At 45.3% G+C, this 23224-nt stretch overlaps 1 protein-coding gene across 2 annotated transcripts in view; it reads right to left on the bottom strand.

Moving 5' to 3' along the window:
* LOC139162205 (cyclin-G-associated kinase-like) overlaps positions 1 to 23224 on the bottom strand; it is a 48231-nt gene that overhangs the window by 5754 nt on the left and 19253 nt on the right. For both annotated transcript variants that reach the window (XM_070742311.1, XM_070742312.1), the window contains exons 2-5: positions 8612 to 8673; positions 6515 to 6574; positions 4295 to 4409; positions 2384 to 2526 (exon numbers count right to left, since the gene is read on the bottom strand). In XM_070742311.1, coding sequence (XP_070598412.1) covers positions 2384 to 2526; positions 4295 to 4409; positions 6515 to 6574; positions 8612 to 8673 — 380 coding nt within the window. The remainder of the gene's footprint in view (positions 1 to 2383; positions 2527 to 4294; positions 4410 to 6514; positions 6575 to 8611; positions 8674 to 23224) is intronic.

The raw sequence follows: 23224 nt of genomic DNA, 5'->3' as shown, positions 1-23224 counted from the left end.
GTATGTCTAGCATAATGAAAAGAAGGACCAGGGGAGACATGATAGCAGTGTTCCAATATCTCAGGGGTTGCCACAAAGAAGTGGGAGTCAGGCTATTCTCCAAAGCACCTGAAGGCAGGACAAGAAGCAATGGGTGGAAACTAATCAAGGAGAGAAGTAACTTAGAACAAAGGAAAAAATTCCTTACAGTTACAACCATTAACCAGTGTAATAGCTTGCCTCCAGAAGTTGTGAATACTCCAACACTTAAAAGTTTTTAAGATGTTGGATAACAATTTGTCTGAAATAGTGTAGGTTTTCCTGCTTAAGCAAAGGGTTGGACTAGAAGACCTCCAAGGTCCCTTCCAACTGTGTTGTTGTTGTGAAGAGAAGAGAGGAGAGGAGAGGAGAGGAGAGGAGAGAAAGAGAAGAATTATGGATGACAAAATAGCAATCTTCCAATATTTGAGGGCTGTCACAAAGAAGAGGCACTCAAGAGCAGGACAAGAAGTAATGGATGGAAGATTTTTAAAAATGATCCAACCTAGAACTAAGGAGAAATTTCTGACAGTGAGTTCAATTTATCAGTAGAATGGCTTCCTTCCAGAAGTTGTGGTTGCTCCATCATTGTAGGTTTTCAATAAAAGATAGAACAGCTATTTGTCCGGGATGCTAATAGGTGGTTGGGCTAGACGCCTCCAAAGTTCCTTCTAATTCTGTTACAGGTAGTGCTCAACTTACAACCACAACTGAGCCCAGAATTTATATTGTTAAGTGAGACATTTGTTAAGTGAATTTTTTCCCATTTTATGACTTTTCTTGCTTCATTTATTTATTTGATTTGATTTGATTTGATTTGTATACCGCCCCTCTCCGGAGACTCGGAGCGGCTCACAACAACAAAACAGTACAAATCTAATAGTTAAAAACAATTTAAAACCCTTAATATAAAAACAGTCATACATCTCATACAAGCCATACGTAAAGTGGAAATGGCCAAGGGGAATCAATTTCCCCATGTCTGACGGCAGAGGTGGGTTTTAAGGAGTTTGCGAAAGGCAAGGAGGGTGGGGGCAATCCTAATCTCCATGGGGAGTTGGTTCCAGAGGGTCGGGGGCCGTCACAGAAAAGGCCCTTCCCCTGGGTCCCGCCAGACGACATTGTTTCATCGACGGGATCTGGAGAAGGCCAACTCTGTGGGACCTAACTGGTCGCTGGGATTCGTGTGGCAGAAGGCGGTCTCGGAGATATTCTGGTCCGATGCCATGAAGGCCTTTATAGGTCATAATCAATACTTTGAATTGTGACCGGAAACTGATCGGCAACCAATGCAGACTGTGGAGTGTTGGTGTAACATGGGCATACCTGGGGAAGCCCATGATTGCTCTCGCAGCTGCATTTTGCACAATCTGAAGTTTCCGAACACTCTTCCCCATGTAGAGAGTGTTACAGTAGTCGAACCTCGAGGTGATGAGGGCATTTGTTAACCAAATTGCTGCCTTTCTTAAATTAGCATAGTTGGTAAGAGAATCTGGCTTCCCCATGGATTTTGCTTGTCAGAAGGTTGCAAAAGAGGATCACATGTCCTAGGGACACTGCAATGATCATAAATATGAACCAGTGGTCAAGTGGTCGGAATATAAATCACGTGACTATGGGCTACTGCAATGGTTATAAGTTTGAAAAATGATCATAAGTCACTTTTTCCAGTGCTGTTGTAACTCTGCGTGGTCACTAAATGAAACTCTTTAAGCATCGATTTCTATCTGCTCACTATCCAATCAAGGGGAAAAATTAAATCCAGGTCTCATTTCAGTCCTGGTCAACACTACTGTATATAATGTTAACAAATAAGATATACTGGCAATTATTTTCCAGGTAGGCTTTCCAGCCTGGTTCTGCTGATGTGCTAGGATAACTTCCAGAAAGTGGTCAGATTGCCTGGGAATCAGGGAACTAGAAGGTGTCAAAAGGACAAAGGAAGTCACCTGTTCCTTGTAGTATAATCATATTGCAATTAAAATCCCTTGGAACTCCACAAGTTATACAAAATATGGCAGTATTTACTATCTGTAGTCAGCTTCTGCACTGTTTCTTTCTGCAGTGAACTTTATACATAAGACCAACTCTCAAAGTTTTTCCACTTTTTAGTTCTGAAATAGGTGTACGGTTTTGTCTCCTCTCCTTTTAAAAAAAAATTAAGTATTGACTCTTTCGAAGTTGCTCATGAAGAATGTGCAGGTTTGGGGAAACTTTCAGCAAAAAATGAGCTTAAACTTCTCAGGCAACCTCTACTTTTTACTCTTTTTACCTTTCAGATTGCTACAGCCAAATTCAAGCCCACTGTAACTCAAAGTGTCACTGCTTCAATCTCATAAGGAGTAGAGAAACATGGGTTCCTTACCTTTAAATCTCTGTGGATAATAGGGGGTTTCTGTTTGTGCATATGTTGCACAGCACGGTAAGTCTGATAAAATATCTTCAAAACTGTATCGCACGAGAGGGGGCCTTTCGATTCCACTTTCTTTAAAAATTCCACCAGCTGCCCTATGAACATAAAATCCATGAATCACACACACATTAGGGAAAAGGCAACGGGAATGCTAATTTTGATGACAGACAACAGAGGCAGATAAATACCCTCTCCCACCCCCAGATCCCTTTACTTTCTTAGCATATTCTAAGGTAAGAGTTGAAGCTCAGGTGTTTTGGATCATTCTGAGATTGTGTGATGAGCCCAGCGTTAATGGCAAGTGAATACATTGTATGCTGCTCCATGTGCCATTAGAAAGGGAGGAGAAAAATGTGCAAATCGGTCCAACTCTGGGATTTTGCTGGGCAGAAATAAGTCTCCTGCAATGTATCCTCCACCTTGCAACAACACCTTAGCTATATGCCATCTTTTTAGAAGTATAAGACACACCTTTCCGCCCTAAAAGAAACTGAAAATTCGGGTGCGTCTTATACTCCAAATGTTGCATTTTTTTTTTCCTCCAGCCCTAACAAGATGCTAATGATCTTCCCAGCTTGCAGGATTGTTTCATTGCTACTCTGAAGAAGTTTTTTTTCCAGCCTTGTCTTTGCAGGCTTTATTTTCATTGCTACTCCCTCCAAAAAAGGGGTTTTTTTCATCCCTAACCAGGGGATAAAATAATGTGCTGACCAGACTTAGGATGCTAGCCAGATGAATACCTGGTAGATGGATTCCCCCCACCATCAATTTTCCTCCCCCAAAACTAAGGTGCATCTCATACTCCAAAAAACACAGTACTTCTTTTCTTCAATGCACTCTATCATTATTTTGTATGATAATAGACTGCAAACAAGTACTGCAGTACACTCCAATCATTACTCAGCCTTTGTAAAGGTTTGGTGCAGTGAGGTATGGTGTAGTAGTGAAGGTGCTGATCTAGTAACCAGGAGTTCTACCTTAGGCTGTAAAGCCTGGTGGGTGACTTTAGGCCAATCATTGTCTCTCTTAATCCGACCTACCTCACAGGGTAGTTGTGGGGGAAATAGGAGAAAGTAGGAGGACTAGATGTGTTTGCCAGTTTGATTTACTTGTAAAGTAAAGGATAAAAATCTCATAAACAAAGGGAAAACAGGGAAGACCAAATACTGAACAATTTTTGGTTCATTAGCCTATTGTTCTTTTGGCGAGAAAAATGGCAAGTTTTGAAATGTAAAATGTTTATAAAAGTTTTTCTTTTCTTATTTGTACTCAGTTGAGAACTTTTTTTAAAAAAAATGTCATTTTATTTCTTTTTAAAGGTATTTTTATTGGGGGTTTTTTAAGACAAAAAGAAAACACACTGACAACAAAAAACAAAAAAGTAATTTTAATTTTGCATTGGTTTCATGTCTGACACTAGGACAAAGAGGAGGAGGAGGAGATAAACATATTCATCAATCTTAGTCAAACCAAATAATTAGTCAGAAAATTTTAATAGGCAATGAAAACATTAATTAAAATCCAGAGTCCTGAAATGGGGAAGAGTTACTTGGTTATTCCTCTGTTACCCTTAAAATAATGTTTTTGTTCATTCTGTTTCTAAAATATTGCTTGAATCAAGAAATGTCAGAAATGAAAAGGAAGGAATTAAGTTTCAAATTCCAGATACTGAAGACTATATATTTTGTTCAAAATACGTAGCAGCCCTAGAACCCTTTGCTGATACTAAACATTTTTGTTCTAAAAAACATTGCCTGAGTCTCAATAGAGCCAGCCTGGCTGAGTCAGTGAATGAGGCTGTCAAGCCAAGGTGATTCCACAAAAAGACAACAACAACAACAACAACAACAACAACAACTTTACCTTTACAAAGTTCTGTGAGCAGAAGAAACTCCCCTTGCCCAGTATCCGATTCTTCTTTTCCAATGGAGGCAGCAGAACAGAACTGGACAATGTTTGGATGCCCAGATAGTTTTTTCTGGATCAAGTGTCTATTAAGGTTTCAAAGTTTCTTGTTTATTTGGAAAACCTCTTTGCAGGCATGCAGTAGAATTACAGTTTACTCAGGTGGATTATAATTCCAATTCTGAACAAGAGACCATGGTCAGGAACACCCAGCCCAGGATGTTGAAAACTCAATGGATTTTGCATTCCACTATTATTGGCAAAGTTTGGCAAGTGTGCTTCCTGCCTCCAATGCGATTAAGAATGGCTTACATTGAATTTATCCAATTAACATTAGTATGCAACTTTTAACCACATTCTATGCATAATTTAAAGCAGGAGAGAGAAAAGGACAGAAAAAAGCATTTCTGATGTAACAATAATATTTCAAAAGAATGTAAGAGTTTTAAACCAGGATTAATTTACACAAATTAGGAGGGAGGTAGAACTGAGGCAACTACAACTTCAAACAAATTTGCTATTCTATATATTTAATCAAAGATCCCATTTAGAGTAGCTGTTCTGTCCTCTGCCTCTTCTGCTTTTCTTGTCATATGAGCAGCAAAACAATCTGGAATACAATCGTTAACTGATATTTTAGCTGCAGACAAACCTGGGTTTCAAATTCTGAGCTGTTTGAAAGACCTTCAGATAGTAAATATAAAACAGACGTTTTGCTCTGGTGAAGAAGCATAGAAACATAGAAGACTGATGGCAGAAAAAGACCTCATGGTCCATCTAGTCTGCCCTTCTACTATTTTCTGTATTTTATCTTAGGATGGATATATGTTTATCCCAGGCATGTTTAAATTCAGTTACTGTGGATTTATCTACCACGTCTGCTGGAAGTTTGTTCCAAGGATCTACTTACTACTCTTTCAGTAAAATAATATTTTCTCATGTTGCTTTTGATCTTTCCCCCAACTAACTTCAGATTGTGCCCCCTTGTTCTTGTGTTCACTTTCCTATTAAAAACACTTCCTTCCTGGACCTTATTTAACCCTTTAACATATTTAAATGTTTCGATCATGTCCCCACTTTTCCTTCTGTCCTCCAGACTATACAGATTGAGTTCATTAAGTCTTTTCTGATACGTTTTATGCTTAAGACCCTCCACCCTTCTTGTAGCCCAGCATTTCCCAACCAGTGTGCCGCGGCACACTAGTGTGCCGCAAGACATGGTCAGGTGTGCCGCGAAACTCTTAGGGAAGCTCCAGCTGGGCGGGGCACTGCCGGTGCCTCCGACCTGGAGCTCCCATTCGCAGCTGTTCCCCGGCTACTGCCCGATGCTGCTGTTTTCAGCATGGTGTAACGAGAGAGAAAGAGAGAGAGAGAGAGAAAGCAAGATAGCAAGAGAGACCGAGAGAGAGAGAGAAAGAAAGAAACATAGCAAGAGAGACAGAGTAAGAGAGAAAGAGAGATAGCAAGAGAGAGAGAGAGAGAAAGCAAGAGAGAGAGAGAAAGAGAGGGGGAAGGAGGAAGAGAAAGACAGAGGGAGGGAGGGAGAGTAAGAGAGCAAAAGAGAGGAAGAAAGAAAGAAAGAGGGATGGAGAGAGAAAGAGGGATGGAGAAATAGAGCAAAAGGGAGGAAGAGAGAGATTTTTTTTGGTCCAAACTTTTTTTTTGCCCCCCCCTCAATGTTCCCCAGGATTTTGAAAATATGAATAATGTGCCACGGCTCAAAAAAGGTTGGGAAACACTGTTGTAGCCCGTCTTTGGACCCGTTCAATTTTATTTATTTATTTATTTATTTATTTTATTTACTTATTAAATTTGTATGCCGCCCCTCTCTGTAGACTAGTCAATATCTTTTTGTAGGAGAGGTCTCCAGAACTGAATACAGTATTCCAAATGTGGTCTCACCAGCACTCTATATAGCGGGATCATAATCTCCCTCTTCCTGCTTGTTATACCTATAGCTATGCAGCCAAGCATCCTACTTGCTTTCTCTACCGCCTGACTGCACTGTTCACCCATTTTGAGACTGTCAGAAATCACTACCCTTAAATCCTTCTGAAGTTTTTGCTAACACAGAACTGCCAATACAATAGAAAAGAAGCCACTTTTATATCCTAACGTATTAAACCAGGATTTGACAGTCGAAGCATAATATAATTTCACCTATCTCCAGAAGGATACCATGAAGCAGACTTCTTGAATGATGGCTTTGTTCTTTTCCTCTTCATTGGACAATAATCTCTGCCAGGGAAAAAAAAGAGATCACAAAGAGAAACATTTTGGTTTCTTTTCTGTTTTGTTGGTGTGTTTGTTTTGTTTCCAAACAATAGTAATTGTACCCTTCTCTTATAATTATATTAAAATAAATTATCAGCTCACACAAACTTTGCATGTAAATCGAAGACCAATACATTCTGCGAAACAAATAATTCCCTCACCACTGTCAAACTATTCACTAAGGTTGCATTACTATTACTATTAGTCTTCTCATCGCTCCTATCACCCATCCCCTCCCACTTATGACTTGTTGTTTGTATCCTTGCAATTTATATTAACATTAATTATTTCATGATTGCTTATTTGTACCGTATGACAAACATTAAGTGTTGTATCTCATGATTCTTGAGAAATGTATCTTTTCTTTTATGTTCACTGAAAGCATATGCACCAAAGACAAATTCCTTGTGTGCCCAATCACCCTTGGCCAATAAAGAATTCTATCTATCTATCTCATATCACTGATTTCAAGAATTGTGGTGGCGCAGTGCTCAGAATGCATTGTTGTAATTCTGCCCACAGCCTGGAGTTTGATCCTGACTGGCTCAAGGTTGACTCAACCTTCCATCCTTCTGAGATCAATAAAATGAAGATCCAAACTATTTTGGGCAACATGGTGACTCTGTTAATTACTTGGAGAAGGCTGTAAAGTGGTATATAATTGCTAAGTGCTATCATGCATGGCCTCCAGGTTTAGATGAAATCAAGTGTGGAAATTAATCCACAGGTTTTGGTTGGATCCTGGCTTCACTGTGCAAATTCACAGGAATCTTAATTTTCAGCTGAAAATCATCTGGGTTATTGCTAAAAATACCTCAATACATGAAACTGCATGCTATCAGAAATCAAAATGTGGTCACTAGGTTCCATTACTGGTTATTATTTCTTTATTAGTAGGAAAGGCTCAAGTATGCAGGTAACGGTATTTAACATTCATACACAATCCTTTAGGGACTGTAGGCTCAAGGGTGACACAGCTTCCAACCTTCCAAGGTCAGTAAAATGAGGACCCAGATTGTTGGGGGCAATATGCTTACTCTCTATAAACTGCTTAGAGACAGCTGTAAAGCACTGTGAAGCGCTATATAAGTCTAAATTCTATTGCTAATGCAATTGCTATATTTATTCTTGCTTTCCTCTCCTCAAATAAGAGTTTAATCTTATATTTACCTTGCAAGCTCTTTCAATGTTACTCTCTGCAAAGAATGTTTTCCAAGCCCTAAGACTTTCCAGGGCTTTTTTTCTTTGCTCTAACTTGCTCCAAATAAGTTTCTTTCCAGCCCTAAACCAGGGCTAACAATGTTCCCATCTCTTACTGGCTTGCAAGTTTTAGGGAGGAAAAAGGTGCATCTTTCATTGTTACTCTTTCCGAATAAAGTTTTTTTAAAGCCCTAACCTGGACATAAAATAATATGCTAAAGATGCTGAATAACTGGTAAGCAGATTCTTTCCCCTATTTTGCTCCCAAAAAACTAGAGTGCGTCTTATGCTCCAAAAAATACGGTAGTCAATTCTGGAACTGATTTGTTCTTAACTGCTGTACAGGCAGTCCTCAACTTACAACTACAATTCAGCCCAGAATTTCTGCTGCTAAATGAGAAATTTGTCAAATGAGACTTGCAACTTTTCTTGCCACATTTCTTAAGCGAATCACCACAGTTGTTAAATTAGCAACACAGTTGTTAAGTGAACCTGGTTTCCTCATTGACTTTGTCAGAATGTCGCTATGATGAACACAGGACTCTGCAACCATCATAAATATGAATCATTTGTAAAGCATCCTAATGTAAATCACCTGATCATGGGAAGGCTGCAATGGTTGTGTGAAACAAGATCATAAGTCATTGTTTTCCAATGCCGTTGTAAGTTTGAATGGCCACTAAATGAACTATTGTAAAATCGAGGACTAACCGTATTTGCTATTCACAGTGTTACCATCAATAAAGTCAACAATAAATAAAATAGCAGATAAATAAAAATCCTCCAAAATAAGATAATTACCTTTAAAGCATAATCCTTGCCACTTCCAAGATCCTGAGCTTCATATACAAAAGCAAAGCCACCTAAAAAGAAAATGAGATGATTAAAAAACCTTTCAGGCCCAAACCCCAGAGACGATGAGATCCACTCAAATCCAGATCCTTATTTGATTACACTTAATAGACAGAATCTTGCCGGACTAAAACTATAACCATGTAACCTAATACAGTAGTTATGGCTTGGGAGACTCTAGGGCAGTGATGGTGAACCTTTTTCCCTTCGGGTGCCAAAAGCACATATGTGCATAATTCAATGCCCCTCATGCACCCTATGCATGTGCATGAGACCCTCCACTTCTGGTCCGCCCCCCATGCTCACATTTCCCAATTTCCAGTGAGCCCAATGGGTCCGCTTTTAACCCTCCCCAGGCTCCAAGGCTTTCCTGGAGCCTGGGGAAGGTGAAAACGGCATCCCCCGCCCCCGGAAACTCTCTGTAAGCCAAAAACGCCCTTCCAGACCTTCCACGCAAGCCAAAAATCAGCTAGCCAGAGCACACATGCTGTTAAAAAAAGTGTAAAAATGTAGGGAGGGATTGAGCTGAAGTGCCCTGTGGAAGAGTGAGCTGGAGCAGTGGTGTTATCAGGGCTCTGCTCAATGCCCAGGATCAGTGTTGTGTGGCTCCAGCTGGTTGGCACTTCCAGGCACAACCCGCAGCCTTGGGGAAAGGAGACGGTTGGAGCTGCACCAAAGAGAAAAAAAGAGGAGGAGGGGGAGAAACGGAGAGAAAGAAAAATACAACAGGGAAAAACAAGGGGACGGAGAAAGAGAGACGGAAGAGAGGAGAGGCTTCTCTGAGACAAGCAGAGGGAGAGAAGAGCATAGAACAGTGCAAATATTAATGTCAGAGAAACAGGCACCTGTTTCCCATTAAAAGTGTGGTTAAATGGATGCACAGATATCCTGTTTCCCCCAAAATAAGTCACCCCTGAAAGTAAGACATAAGAGAGATTTCATAGAATTGCCTAATATAAGGCATCCCCCGAAAGTAAAACGTAGGAGACGTTTTGTTTCTCAGCATTCCCAAACAGAACATATAGAATAGGCGTTGATTGCTTACCTGAACGCCTCTTCTCGTACGGTGAGCGGGTACAGCAGTCACATGGGTTGCTCATGTCCAATCCGGTGGAACTGAGCCTAGTGTTAAAAAAGCTTGCTGGATCCGCCCCTTCCCCAGAATTCGCGAATCCGTAGACTAGGCTCAGATGTGAAGCTCTTTAGTGTTCAACCCTCATAGTTAGAGGAAAAAGGTTACAGAAGATAGAAAATAGAAAAGACACAAACAAGGGCGGGAAGTGACTGCTGTACCCGCTCACCGTACGAGAAGAGGCGTTCAGGTAAGCAATCAACGCCTATTCTCCGTACTGAAGGAGCGGGTCCAGCAGTCACATGGGACATACCCAATAGATTGGTCCCTAGGGTGGGGTCAGATTGCTATCGTGAGAGATAACGGATTGGAGTACCCTTCTGCCGAAGGCAGCGTCCGCTGAGGCGTAAGAATCAATCTTGTAGTGCCTGATGAAGGAATTTGGCGAGGCCCATGTGGCTGCTTTGCAGACCTCCTCCAACGGGGCTTGAGTCGCCCAAGCGGCCGAAGTGGCTGCGCTTCTGGTGGAATGCGCTGTGATGTTCCTTGGAACTGAGAGGGAGGCCGACTCGTAGGCCTTAGAGATAGTCCCTCTGATCCAACGGCCTATCACTGTTGAAGACACCTTGGTACCCATGACTCTGGGATGATAGGCTACGAAAAGTGCTTCCGACCTCCGAAAAGGTCCTGTGCGTTGGATATAGATCCTAAGCGCTCTAATGAGATCCAGAGTGTGCCATCTACTTGCCAAAGGATGGTCCCGTTGGAGGCAGAAGGATGGTAAGACAATATCTTGAGTTCTGTGGAACATGGAACTGACCTTGGGTAAGAAGGTGGGGTCCAGCCGTAATACTACCTTGTCCTGATGAAATTGGCAGAGGTCCTGCCTGATTGAAAGGGCTGCCAACTCCGAAATGCGTCGGGCAGAGGTAATAGCCACTAGGAATGCTACCTTAAAAGATAGGTACCTTAGGGACGCAGATTTTAGGGGTTCGTAGGGTGCCTGTGTGAGAGAATGGAGAACCCGTGGCAAATCCCAGGAAGGATATCTGTGAACCTTGGAAGGTCTGAGATTGGCTATACCTCTGAGGAATTCCTGAACTTCTGGAAAGGAACGGAGAGGCTGTCTGCGGGGCCCCGCTAAGACAGAGGAAATGGCCGCTAGATGACGCCGGAGGGTGCTGGTGGAGAGGCCTTGATGGAAACCTTGCATAAGGAAGGAAATGATCCTGTGTATGGGGATGCACAGGGGAGAAAACCCTTCCAATAGACACCACTGGTGGAACTAGGACCATGTATGGTCGTAGATTCGATTGGTCGAACCTCTTCTGGCCTTTAAAATGACCTCCACTGAGTCGGGGTCGTGTCCACGCAGTTCTAGGTCTCTCCTGATAACAGCCAGGCGGTGAGGTGGAACCACTCCGGGTCTGGATGAAATGAGGCCCCTTGTTGAAGCATATCCCCCGAAACGGGGAGTCGCCAGGGGTCCTGGACGGACAGCTGCTGCAGATCCGCGAACCAGGGCCGGCGGGGCCAATGAGGGGCGATTAGGATTACTCGGGCCCTCTCTCTGAGGACCTTGTGAATCACGTCCGGAAGAATTGGGATTGGAGGAAATGCGTACAGGAGTCCTGGAGGCCAGGGGCTCCTGAGGGCATTGATTGCTTCTGCTCCCGGGGATGGAAATCTGGAAAAAAAGCGAGGGAGTTGGGCGTTCGCATTGGTCGCGAAGAGATCCAGTACTGGTAGGCCGAATCTGAGGCTGATTTGATGGAACAGGTCTTGATGGAGATTCCACTCTCCTGGGTCTATCGTTGCTCGAGAGAGCCAATCCGCCTGGACGTTGAGGCTCCCCGAGATGTGGTCGGCTAGGAGCGACTGAAGGTGTTTTTCCGCCCAAAGGCCTAACTTGAGGGCCTCCCTCATGAGGGCCTTGGATCTCGTGCCCCCCTGTCTGCAGATGTGGCTTTTTGTGGCAATGTTGTCGATGAGAATGAGAACGTGCCGATTGGGGATGCGAGGAGAGAATTGCTTCAGAGCCAGGGAAACGGCTCTTAACTCTAGCCAATTGATTGGCTTGGAAGCTTCCTCCGGGGACCACGTGCCCTGGGCTATCATCCCCTGGGCGTGGGCGCCCCATCCCGATAGACTGGCGTCTGTGGTGATGACAAATTGATCCAGGCACCTGAAAGGGGATCCTTTGTCCATGGCCGGAGACTTCCACCACTTGAAAGATCTGCGAACAATCGGTGGGATGACAATGCGATGACTTGAGTTGCTGTGCCCCGATCTCTGAAAGGGTAATAGGAGCCACTGTAGTTCCCTAGCATGAAGGCGAGCCCAGGGAATGATGCCTATGCATGACACCATCTTCCCCAAAAGAGAAGACAGGGTTACTATGGAAACTGAAGGTTGAGATAAAATGCGTGAAATCAACTCCCCTATACTGATTTTTCTCTCAGGAGAGAGGAAGACCTGGGAGGATTCTGAATTAATAATGGATCCCAGGTGTAAAATGGATGTGGAAGGCTGGAGGTGACTTTTGTCAAAGTTGATGGAAAAACCATGGTTCTGTAGAACCGACATGGTGACAGAAAGGTCTACTTTCACTTTCTCTAGGGAGTTCCCATGAACCAAAATGTCATCAAGGTAACATAAAATGTGGATGGGCGACGCCCGGATATAGGCCGCCAGAGACCCCAAGAGCTTTGTAAAGACCCTAGGGGCCGAGGAAAGGCCAAATGGCATCGCCCTATACTGGAAATGCCTGCCCTGGAAGGAGAAGCGTAAAAATTTTCTGTGGCATTTGGCTATAGGAATATGGAGGTAGGCCTCAGTGAGGTCTAATGAAACCATGAAATCCCCTGGGTGGATGGCGGCCAAAATGGATGATAAGGAGTGCATCTTAAACTTCCTATATTTGATGAATAGGTTCAGCTTCTTTAAATCCAAAATAGCTCTCCAACCTCCGGAGGATTTTGGAACCATAAATAGGATGGAATAAAAACCTCGGCCCTTCTGACCGGGGGGAACCGGTTGAATGGCTCTGATGGACAATAAGTGGGAAATGGCCTCCTCCATACGGTTACGATCTGAGGAGGACCTGGGAGAAGGGCAGGAAATAAAACGTTTAGGGGGGGGAGAGGTAAATTCTAAAAGAAGACCTTTTTGAACAGTGTCAATGACCCAGGGGTCCTTGGAAGTGAGACGCCAACTAGAGGCGAAATAGGCTAGACGGCCACCTATGGGAATCGAGGAAGAACTACCATCTAGGTTTTTTTGAAGCCCTGTTAGAGGACGCTCCCCTTTGGAAGCGAAAACCTCTGCCCCTGGAGTTCCTACCTTGGGAACGAAAGCGGGGGGAATACTGACCTGGGATTCTCTGATAGGTAGCCGCTTGATCTTGTTGACGCCCTGGGCGATGAAAGGACTGCGTTTTGGTGGCCTTTTTGGTGGTTGGACCCAATACTTTCTTCTTGTCCGTGGTTTCCGTGAGGAGTGGATCCAGAAGATCCCCGAAAAGAAGATCGCGCTTCAATGGTCCCAGAGATAACTGCCACTTCTGACGTACTCCTGCTTGCCATGGGCGAAGCCATAGGAGTCTTCTTGCCGTTGTAGAAGCTGCAATAGACTTGGCTGCAAATCTGGTAGACTGTAAAGTGGCATCAGCCACGTACTGAGCAGCTGCAAATACCTTGTTGAAGTCCTGTTGACCTCTCAAGTCATCGGGAGGAATATGCTGTTGAAGTTGGCGAAGCCACAGAAGCATGGCTCTGGAGAAAAAGGAAGCCGCTGCGGAACTTTTAATGGCCCAGGAATCTGCGGTGAACCCTCTTTTGAGCATCTGTTCAATCCGCTTGTCCTCTGGGCGGAGGACCTCCTCTGCTTCGCCTGGCACGGCAGCCGCCGAGTGAAGGATCTTGACAGGTTCATCCGGTTTGGGAAAAGATAGGAGATCTTCATAGGAAGAAGAGAGTTTGTACAACTTTTTGTCCTTGGTAGTGGGATTAAGCCCAGAGGCTGGGAAATCCCACTGCTTAAGTAAGGCATCTTTAAACAATTTAGGCATAGGAATTACCTCGTTATCCTCCTGTTCCTCTGTGAAGTAAGGTAAATTCTCCTCCGGGGTTCAGTGGATGTGGAGGCCTGCTTCTCTTGGGCCGCTAATCCTGTAGAAATTCTAGCTTTGAGGAGGAGAGATTTGAACAATTGAGAGGGAAAAATAGTAATTGGAGAAGGAACCTTTATTTGGGATTCCTCATCGTCTGAGAGACCCTGAAAGGGATCCTCATCCTCTTCCATATCCTCATATTCATCCTGAGAGGAGTCTGATTCATCCTGAATAGGAGCTCTAACCGTTGGGGAAGAACCCAAGGGGCGGGAGGGACGAGGAGGTGGATGAGGTAAGGAGGGCGCATTGATGGTAGAAAGTTTAGCATCAATGGCCTTGGATAACACAGAAAAAATAGATTGGAATTCAGGAGGTAAACTAGAAATATCAGCAGGAATGGCAGAAGAATCCCTGAAAGCCTGAGAGGATCCTGGCTGGGGGGAATCTTCAATAATATCTGGTTCCTCTGGACCTAATCCCCATAGGTTAGGTTGGGGTCTGTCTAGGTTTGGCTCATCCAGAGATAACACAGTGACCCCAGAAGAAGGCAGATTAGGAGCCTCTGGGGGGTCATGACTACTGAGTACTTGGGCCTGTACTTTCAAACGCTTTGCTGATTTATCATGGATTTTTTGTAGGGCTTGGTCCCTTCTCTTCTCAGCCCTGGTGACTTTGGTCAAGGGGCGGGCCCCTGAAGAAGAGGAGGTCGAGGCCTGGGGGATACTGGTAATCTCATCGCCTGTAGGCCTGGCCTCTCTGGGACCTTGAGTGGTGCCTCTCTTGGGAAAAGCAGCCATAGTCTGACAATTAGCAGAAGACAAGGCTGAGCCAAATAAACTGGATTATTAGGGAGAAGAATTTCAAGGACTTCCCAAGACGAATGGATCCTGCTCCTAGGCCTCGGAGCTGCTGAGACTTGAGGGCAATCTGGGCAAACCCAGAGTTCGTGTCCCCAAATACAGCGTGGCCAGCCTCCCTAAACTTTAACTAAAGTAACCAAGGCACTCTGGTTGGAGGCTTAGCCGGTGGAGAATTAAGCCTGAGCGTCTCAAAGCCCACTCCAGGATCCGAGCGGTGGACTAAGGCCTACGCGGCTGGCAGAAGGCCAACACGAGAGGCCTAAATTAAAAAAGGGCGCGAAGGCCTTCGCGCCGAAAAAAATCGCTCCGTAATAGTAATCTTAAAGGGGAAGCGATCGACTAAGTCCAGGAGACTAGAAACAAGCGTCTCGCACCGCAGGAGGTATTTCTCAAGCCCTTTAACAATAGCACTATAAATAAATCAATGTATAATATGTATAAATACTTGCACAAGGACCTCCGGGCCAAAGGATTGAAAGAATCCACAAGCGGCAGCGGGGATCGTAAACGGCAAAAAAAGCCGCGGGAAAACGAAACCGCTACTTCTCCCAAAGGAAAAAAAGCCGAGCCGCAAACGGCTGGCGCTATTAAGGCAAGTAAACAAATAAGTATAATCAAATCTTACTAATTTTGAAGGAAAGATCGAAGGGAAGGTGTTAGAATGTTGAACGAGCTTATCACAATACAACCGCAGGATGCGAGAACTGAGCGAATTCTGGGGAAGGGGCGGATCCAGCAAGCTTTTTTAACACTAGGCTCAGTTCCACCGGATTGGACATGAGCAACCCATGTGACTGCTGGACCCGCTCCTTCAGTACGGAGAATAGAATAGAATTTTATTGGCCAAGTGTGATTGGACACACAAGGAATTTGTCTTGGTGCATATGCTCTCAGCGTACATAAAAGAAAAAGATACATTTGTCAAGAATAACATTGCTGTCCATAAATTGCATCCCAAAACGCTGCATCAATCAGATTTAAAACACATCCAACATGCATCCAAAATGAGGCTGCGTGTTTGGATGCATTTTTTCTGAAGCGGGACACAGGATACAATTCATTGGAAAAAAATAAGACATCCCCTGAAAATAAGATATAGCACATCTTTGGGAGCAAAAAATAATATAAGATGCTGTCTTATTTTCGGGGAAACACTGTAGTCCTCAACCTACGACCACAATTGAGCCCAAAATTTATGAAGCTAAGTGAATAATTTGTTAAATGAGTTTTGTCCCATTTCACGAGTTTTCTTGCCAAGTGAATCACCACAGTTGTTGAATTAGCAACGTGGTTGTTAAGTGAATCTGCTTTCTCCTTTGACTTTGCTTGTCAGAAGGTTGCAAAAGGGGATCACATGACCCCAGGATACTGCAACCATCATAAATGTGAATCAGTTACCAAGTATCCAAATGTAAAACAACTGACCCTGAGATGCTTCAATGGTCATATATGTGAAAAATGGTCATAATCACTTTTTTCAGTAACTTTAAAAAAAGGATTTCAAGCAGCTCGAAATCTTTTTTTAGGTACAGTTACAGCAAACCAGAATCTTTTTGTGGCCCTTTAAAGACTCCCAGAAAGATAGGAGTAACTTTGAAGGAACCTGGTCTCCCTATTCCTAGTCCATTACCTTAACCACTACAGCCATGGTGGCAGTTTATAAATCTCATAATTCAGACAGCATGGATGTAGGGGCTAAGGGAATAGACTAGGAATAGGGACACCTTGGGTTCAAACCCATCATTGGCTAAGGGAGCTCCTTATTTGGGTGACTTGGGGCCAGTCATTTTTGCTCACCTTGCCTGATGATTGTGGTGAGGAAGAAGCCCTGCATATGTCAATTAAGACACAATAAAAGGGAGAGTATAAATCTAACAACCAAATGCTGCCATAATCACCAAGGACATCCAATAAGTCAACATCATAAAACAAAATATACTGTGCAACACACAACTATGCCCCAACCTGTAAAATACATAACAAATACACACACACACACACCAAAGAGGCTGAAAATTTGGATACATCTTATACTCTGAATGTAGCTTTTTGAAGCTTTCTTTTCAGCCTTAATGAGGTACTAACAATCTTCCTGGCTCTTATCGGCTTGGCTTGCATTGCTACTCTCTCCGAAGGGTTTATTTTTTAATTTTTTTATTTATTGTTAGAGTTGAAAGGGACCATGCAGGTCATCAAGTCCAACCCCCTGTCTGAGCAGGAATCCTAGAGCACCCCAGCCAAGTGGCAGTCCAATCTCCTCTAGTTGGAGAGTTCACAACCTCCGTAGGCAGGTTGTTCCAATGGCTGATCGCTCTGAAACTAAGTCTTTATGTCTAAATCTAAGTCCAATGGTTGATCGCTCTAGCCCTAAGTCTTTGCAGGCTTTTTTTTTCATTGCTACTCGCTCCAAATAAGGTTTGTTTAAAGCCCTAACAACGGGATAAAATAATGTGCTGAAGCTGACCAGACTAAGGACGCTAGTCAGATGAATAGCTGGTAGGCAGATTTTTTTTCTCCTATTTTTCTCCCCCAAAACTAAGGTGCGTCTTATACTCCGGTGCTTCTTATTCTCATAAAAATACAGTAATCACTGACAAAGCAATGCAACATATACACCCAAACATTCTCCTGAAAAGGGTTAAGAGGCCAACTGAAGGTTTTAAGCAACCCACCACATGATTGCTGACCACACTTGCTGTGAGCATCCAATTCTCAAAACATGCTGAGCAGACCAAGCGCAGCCCTTATGCCAAGAGACATAGCGCTCTCGTTTCGATATATGGATCACTAACTGTTCTGTCAAGCTCTCTGGTAGAATCCTCCCCAAAATGCACAGATACAATTTCAGACACACACACGTTTGAAAATTCAAAACAATGTTCTTTATAATGAAAATTCACTTAAACTAAGCCCTCTTTTGGTATAGCAAATAGCACTTGTATCCAAACAAATTGGTAATTTGTACAAGTCCCTTATCAGTTCTGAGATACTTAGCTTGCAGCTGTGAGGCAATTCACAGTCCTTCTTCTTTCACAAAGTGAAACACACTTTGCTCTGGGTTAGTTTCAAAGCGGGGGAAAATAGGCGTTGATTGCTTACCTGAACGCCTCTTCTCGTACGGTGAGCGGGTACAGCAGTCACATGGGTTGCTCATGTCCAATCCGGTGGAACTGAGCCTAGTGTTAAAAAAGCTTGCTGGATCCGCCCCTTCCCCAGAATTCGCGAATCCATAGACTAGGCTCAGCTGTGAAGCTCTGTAGTGTTCAACTCTCATCGTTAGAGGAAGAAAGGTTATAGGAAGGTAAAGAAGAAGACACATACAAGGGCGGGAAGTGACTGCTGTACCCGCTCACCGTACGAGAAGAGGCGTTCAGGTAAGCAATCAACGCCTATTCTCCGTACTGAAGGAGCGGGTCCAGCAGTCACATGGGACATACCCAATAGATGGTCCCTAGGGTGGGATTAGATTGCTATCGTGTGAGATAACGGATTGGAGTACCCTTCTGCCGAAGGCAGCGTCCGCTGAAGCGTAAGAGTCAATCTTGTAGTGCCTGATGAAGGAATTTGGCGAGGCCCAAGTGGCTGCTTTGCAGACCTCCTCCAACGGGGCTTGAGTCGCCCAAGCGGCCGAGGTGGCTGCGCTCCTGGTGGAATGCGCTGTGATGTTCCTTGGAACTGAGAGGGAGGCCGACTCGTAGGCCTTAGATATAGTCCCTCTGATCCAACGGCCTATTACTGTTGAAGACACTTTGGCACCCATGACTCTGGGGTGATAGGCTATAAAAAGTGCTTCTGACCTCCGAAAGGGTCCTGTGCGTTGGATATAGATTCTCAGCGCTCTAATGAGATCCAGGGTGTGCCATCTAATTGCCAAGGGATGGTCTCGTTGGAGGCAGAAGGAAGGTAGGACAATATCCTGAGTTCTGTGGAACATGGAACTGACCTTGGGTAAGAAGGTGGGGTCCAGTCGCAAGACTACCTTGTCCTGATGAAATTGACAGAGGTCCTGCCTGATTGAGAGGGCAGCCAGCTCCGAAATGCGTCGGGCAGAGGTAATAGCCACCAGGAATGCTACTTTAAAGGATAGGTACCTGAGGGACGCCGATTTTAGGGGTTCGTATGGTGCCTGCGTGAGGGAATGGAGAACCCGTGGCAAATCCCAGGATGGATACCTGTGGACCTTGGAAGGTCTGAGATTGGCTATGCCCTTGAGGAATTCCTGAACTGCTGGAAAGGAGCGGAGAGGCTGTCTGCGGGGCCCCGCTAGGACAGAGGAAATGGCCGCCAGATGACGCCGGAGGGTGCTGGTGGAGAGTCCCTGATGGAAACCTTGCATGAGGAAGGAAATGATTCTGTGTATGGGGATGCACAGGGGAGAGAGGCCTTCCTGTAGACACCACTGGTGAAACTTGGACCACGTATGATCGTAGATTCGATTGGTTGAACCCCTTCTGGCCTTTAAAATGACCTCCACTGTATCGGGGTCGTGGCCACGCAGTTCTAAGTCTCTCCTGATAACAGCCAGGCGGTGAGGTGGAACCACTCCGGGTCTGGATGGAATGAGGCCCCCTGCCGCAGCATATCCCCCGAAACGGGGAGTCGCCAAGGGTCCTGGACGGACAGCTGTTGGAGATCCGCGAACCAGGGCCGGCGGGGCCAATGAGGGGCGATTAGGATTACTCGGGCCCTCTCGGAGAGGACCTTGTGAATCACGTCCGGGAGAATTGGAATTGGAGGGAATGCGTAAAGAAGGCCTGGAGGCCATGGGCTCCGGAGGGCATTGATTGCTTCCGCTCCCGGGGATGGAAATCTGGAAAAAAAGCGAGGGAGTTGGGCGTTCGCATTGGTTGCGAAGAGATCCAGAACTGGTAGGCCGAATCTGAGGCTGATTTGATGGAACAGGTCTTGATGGAGATTCCACTCTCCTGGGTCTATCGTTGCTCGAGATAGCCAATCCGCCTGGACGTTGAGGCTCCCCGAGATGTGGTCGGCTAGGAGCGACCGAAGATGTTTTTCCGCCCAAAGGCCTAACTTGAGGGCCTCCCTCATGAGGGCCTTGGATCTCGTGCCCCCCTGTCTGCAGATATGGCTTTTTGTGGCAATGTTGTCGGTGAGAATGAGAACGTGCCGGTTGGGAATGCGAGGAGAGAAATGCTTCAGAGCCAGGGAAACGGCTCTTAACTCTAGCCAATTGATTGGCTTGGAAGCTTCCTCCGGGGACCACGTGCCCTGGGCTATCATCCCCTGGGCGTGGGCGCCCCATCCCGATAGACTGGCATCTGTGGTGATGACAAATTGATCCGGGCACCTGAACGGGGATCCTTTGTCCATTGCCGGAGACTTCCACCACTTGAAGGATCTGCGAACAATTGGTGGGATGACAATGCGACGACTTGAGTTGCTGTGCCCCGATCTCTGAAAGGGTAATAGGAGCCACTGTAGTTCCCTAGCATGAAGGCGAGCCCAGGGAATGATGCCTATGCATGACACCATCTTCCCCAAAAGGGAAGACAGGGTTACTATGGATACTGAAGGATGAGATAAAATGCAAGAAATTAACTCCCCTATACTGATTTTTCTCTCAGGAGAGAGAAAGACCTGGGAGGATTCTGAATTAATAACGGATCCCAGGTGTAAGATGGATGTGGAAGGTTGGAGATGACTTTTGTCAAAGTTGATGGAAAATCCATGGTCCTGAAGAACTGACATGGTGACAGAAAGGTCTGTTTTCACTTTCTCTAGGGAGTTCCCATGAATCAAAATATCATCAAGATAACATAAAATGTGAATGGGAGACGCCCGGATATAGGCCGCCAGGGACCCCAAGAGCTTTGTAAAGACCCGAGGGGCCGAGGAAAGGCCAAATGGCATCGCCCTATACTGGAAATGCCTGCCCTGAAAGGAAAAACGTAAAAATTTTCTGTGGCATTTGGCTATAGGAATGTGGAGGTAGGCCTCAGTGAGGTCTAAAGAGACCATGAAATCTCCCGGGTGAATGGCGGCCAAAATGGATGATAAGGAGTGCATCTTAAACTTCCTATATTTGATGAATAGGTTCAGCTTCTTTAAATCCAAAATAGCTCTCCAACCTCCGGAGGATTTTGGAACCATAAATAGGATGGAATAAAAACCTAGACCCTTCTGACCGGGAGGAACCGGTTGAATGGCTCTGATGGACAATAAGTGGGAAATGGCCTCCTCCATACGGTTACAATCTGAGGAGGACCTGGGAGAAGGGCAGGAAATAAAACGTTTCGGGGGGGGAGAAATAAATTCTAAAAGAAGGCCTGTTTGAACAGTGTCAATGACCCAGGGGTCCTTGGAGGTGAGACGCCAATTAGAGGCGAAATGGGCTAGGCGACCCCCTATGGGAATCGAGGAAAAACTACCACCTAGGTTTTTTTGAAGCCCTGTTAGAGGACGCTCCCCTTTGGAAGCGAAAACCTCTGCCCCTGGAGTTCCTACCTTGGGAACGAAAGCGGGGGGAATACTGACCTGGAGATCTCTGATAGGAAGCCGCTTGATCTTGCTGACGCCCTGGGCGACGAAAGGACTGCGTTTTGGTAGCCTTTTTGGTGGTTGGACCCAATACTTTCTTCTTGTCCGTGGTTTCCGTGAGGAGTGGATCCAGAAGATCCCCGAAGAGAAGGTCGCGCTTTAAGGGTCCCAGAGATAACTGCCACTTCTGACGTACTCCTGCTTGCCAAGGGCGAAGCCATAGGAGTCTTCTTGCCGTTGTAGAAGCTGCAATAGACTTAGCAGAAAATCTAGTAGATTGTAAAGTGGCATCAGCCACGTACTGAGCAGCTGCAAAGACCTTGTTGAAGTCTTGTTGACCTCTCAAGTCATCGGGAGGAATATGCTGTTGAAGTTGGCGAAGCCACAGAAGCATGGCTCTGGAGAAAAAGGAAGCCGCTGCAGAACTTTTAATGGCCCAGGAATCTGCGGTGAATCCTCTTTTGAGCATTTGTTCAATCCGCTTGTCCTCTGGGCGGAGGACTTCCTCTGCTTCGCCTGGCACAGCAGCCGCCGAGTGAAGGATCTTGACAGGTTCATCCGGTTTAGGAAAGGATAGGAGCTCCTCATAGGAAGAGGAGAGTTTGTACAACTTTTTGTCCTTGGTTGAGGGATTAAGGCCAGAGGCTGGGAAATCCCACTGCTTAAGTAAGGCATCTTTAAACAATTTAGGCATAGGAATTACCTCGTTATCCTCCTGTTCCTCTGTGAAGTAAGGTAAATTCTCCTCCGGGGGATCAGTGGATGTGGAGGCCTGTTTCTCCTGGGCCGCCAATCCCGTAGAAATTCTAGCTTTGAGGAGGAGAGATTTGAACAATTGAGAAGGGAAAATAGTAATTGGAGAAGGAACCTTTATTTGGGATTCCTCATCATCTGAGAGGCCTTGAAAAGGGTCCTCATCCTCCTCCATGTCCTCATATTCGTCCTGAGAGGAATCTGATTCATCCTGAATAGGAGCTCTAACCGCTGGGGAAGAACCCAAGGGGCGGGAGGGACGAGGAGGTGGAGGAGGTAAGGGAAGCGCATTGATGGTAGAGAGTTTAGCATCAATGGCCTTGGATAACACTGAAAATATAGATTGGAATTCAGGAGGTAAACTAGAAATATCAGCAGGAATGGCAGAAGAATCCCTGAAGGCCTGGGAGGATCCTGGCTGGGGGGAATCTTCAATAATATCTGGTTCCTCTGGACCTATTCCCCATAGGTTAGGTTGGGGTCTGTCTAGGTTTGGCTCATCCAGAGATAACACAGTGACCCCAGAAGAAGGCAGATTAGAAGCCTCTGGGGGGTCATGACTACTGAGTACTTGGGCCTGTACTTTCAAACGCTTTGCTGATTTGTCATGTATTTTTTGTAGGGCTAGGTCCCTTCTCTTCTCAGCCCTGGTGACCTTGGTCGAGGGGCGGGCCCCTGAAGAAGAGGAGGTCGAGGCCTGGGGGATACTGGTAATCTCATCGCCTGTAGGCCTGGCCTCTCTGGGACCTTGAGTGGTGCCTCTCTTGGGAAAAGTAGCCATAGTCTGACAATTAACAGAAGACAAGGCTGAGCCAAATAACTGAATAATTAGGGAGAAGATTTCAAAGACTTCCCAAGAGGAATGGATCCTGCTCCGAGGCCTCGGAGCTGCTGAGACTTGAGGGCAATCTGGGCAAACCCAGAGTTCGTGTCCCCAAATACAGCGTGGCCAGCCTCCCTAAACTTAAATTAAAGTAACCAAGGCACTCTGGTTGGAGGCTTAGCCGGTGGAGAATTAAGCCTGAGCGTCCCAAAGCCCACTCCGGGATCCAAGCGGTGGACTGAGGGCTACGCGGCTGGCAGAAGGCCAACACGAGAGGCCTAAATTTAAAAAGGGCGCGAAGGCCTTCGCGCCGAAAAATCGCTCCGTAATAGAACTCTTAAAGGAGAAGCGATCGACTAAGTCCAGGAGACTAGAAAGAAGCGTCTCACTCCGCAGGAGGTATTTCTTAAGCCCTTTAACAATAATACTGTAATAAATCAATGAA

This window comes from Erythrolamprus reginae, chromosome 2, assembly GCF_031021105.1.
Source record: "Erythrolamprus reginae isolate rEryReg1 chromosome 2, rEryReg1.hap1, whole genome shotgun sequence".
Lineage (NCBI taxonomy): Eukaryota > Metazoa > Chordata > Lepidosauria > Squamata > Dipsadidae > Erythrolamprus > Erythrolamprus reginae.
The sequence above is the reverse complement of the archived record's forward strand: the minus strand, read 5'-3'. Positions and strand labels throughout refer to the sequence as shown.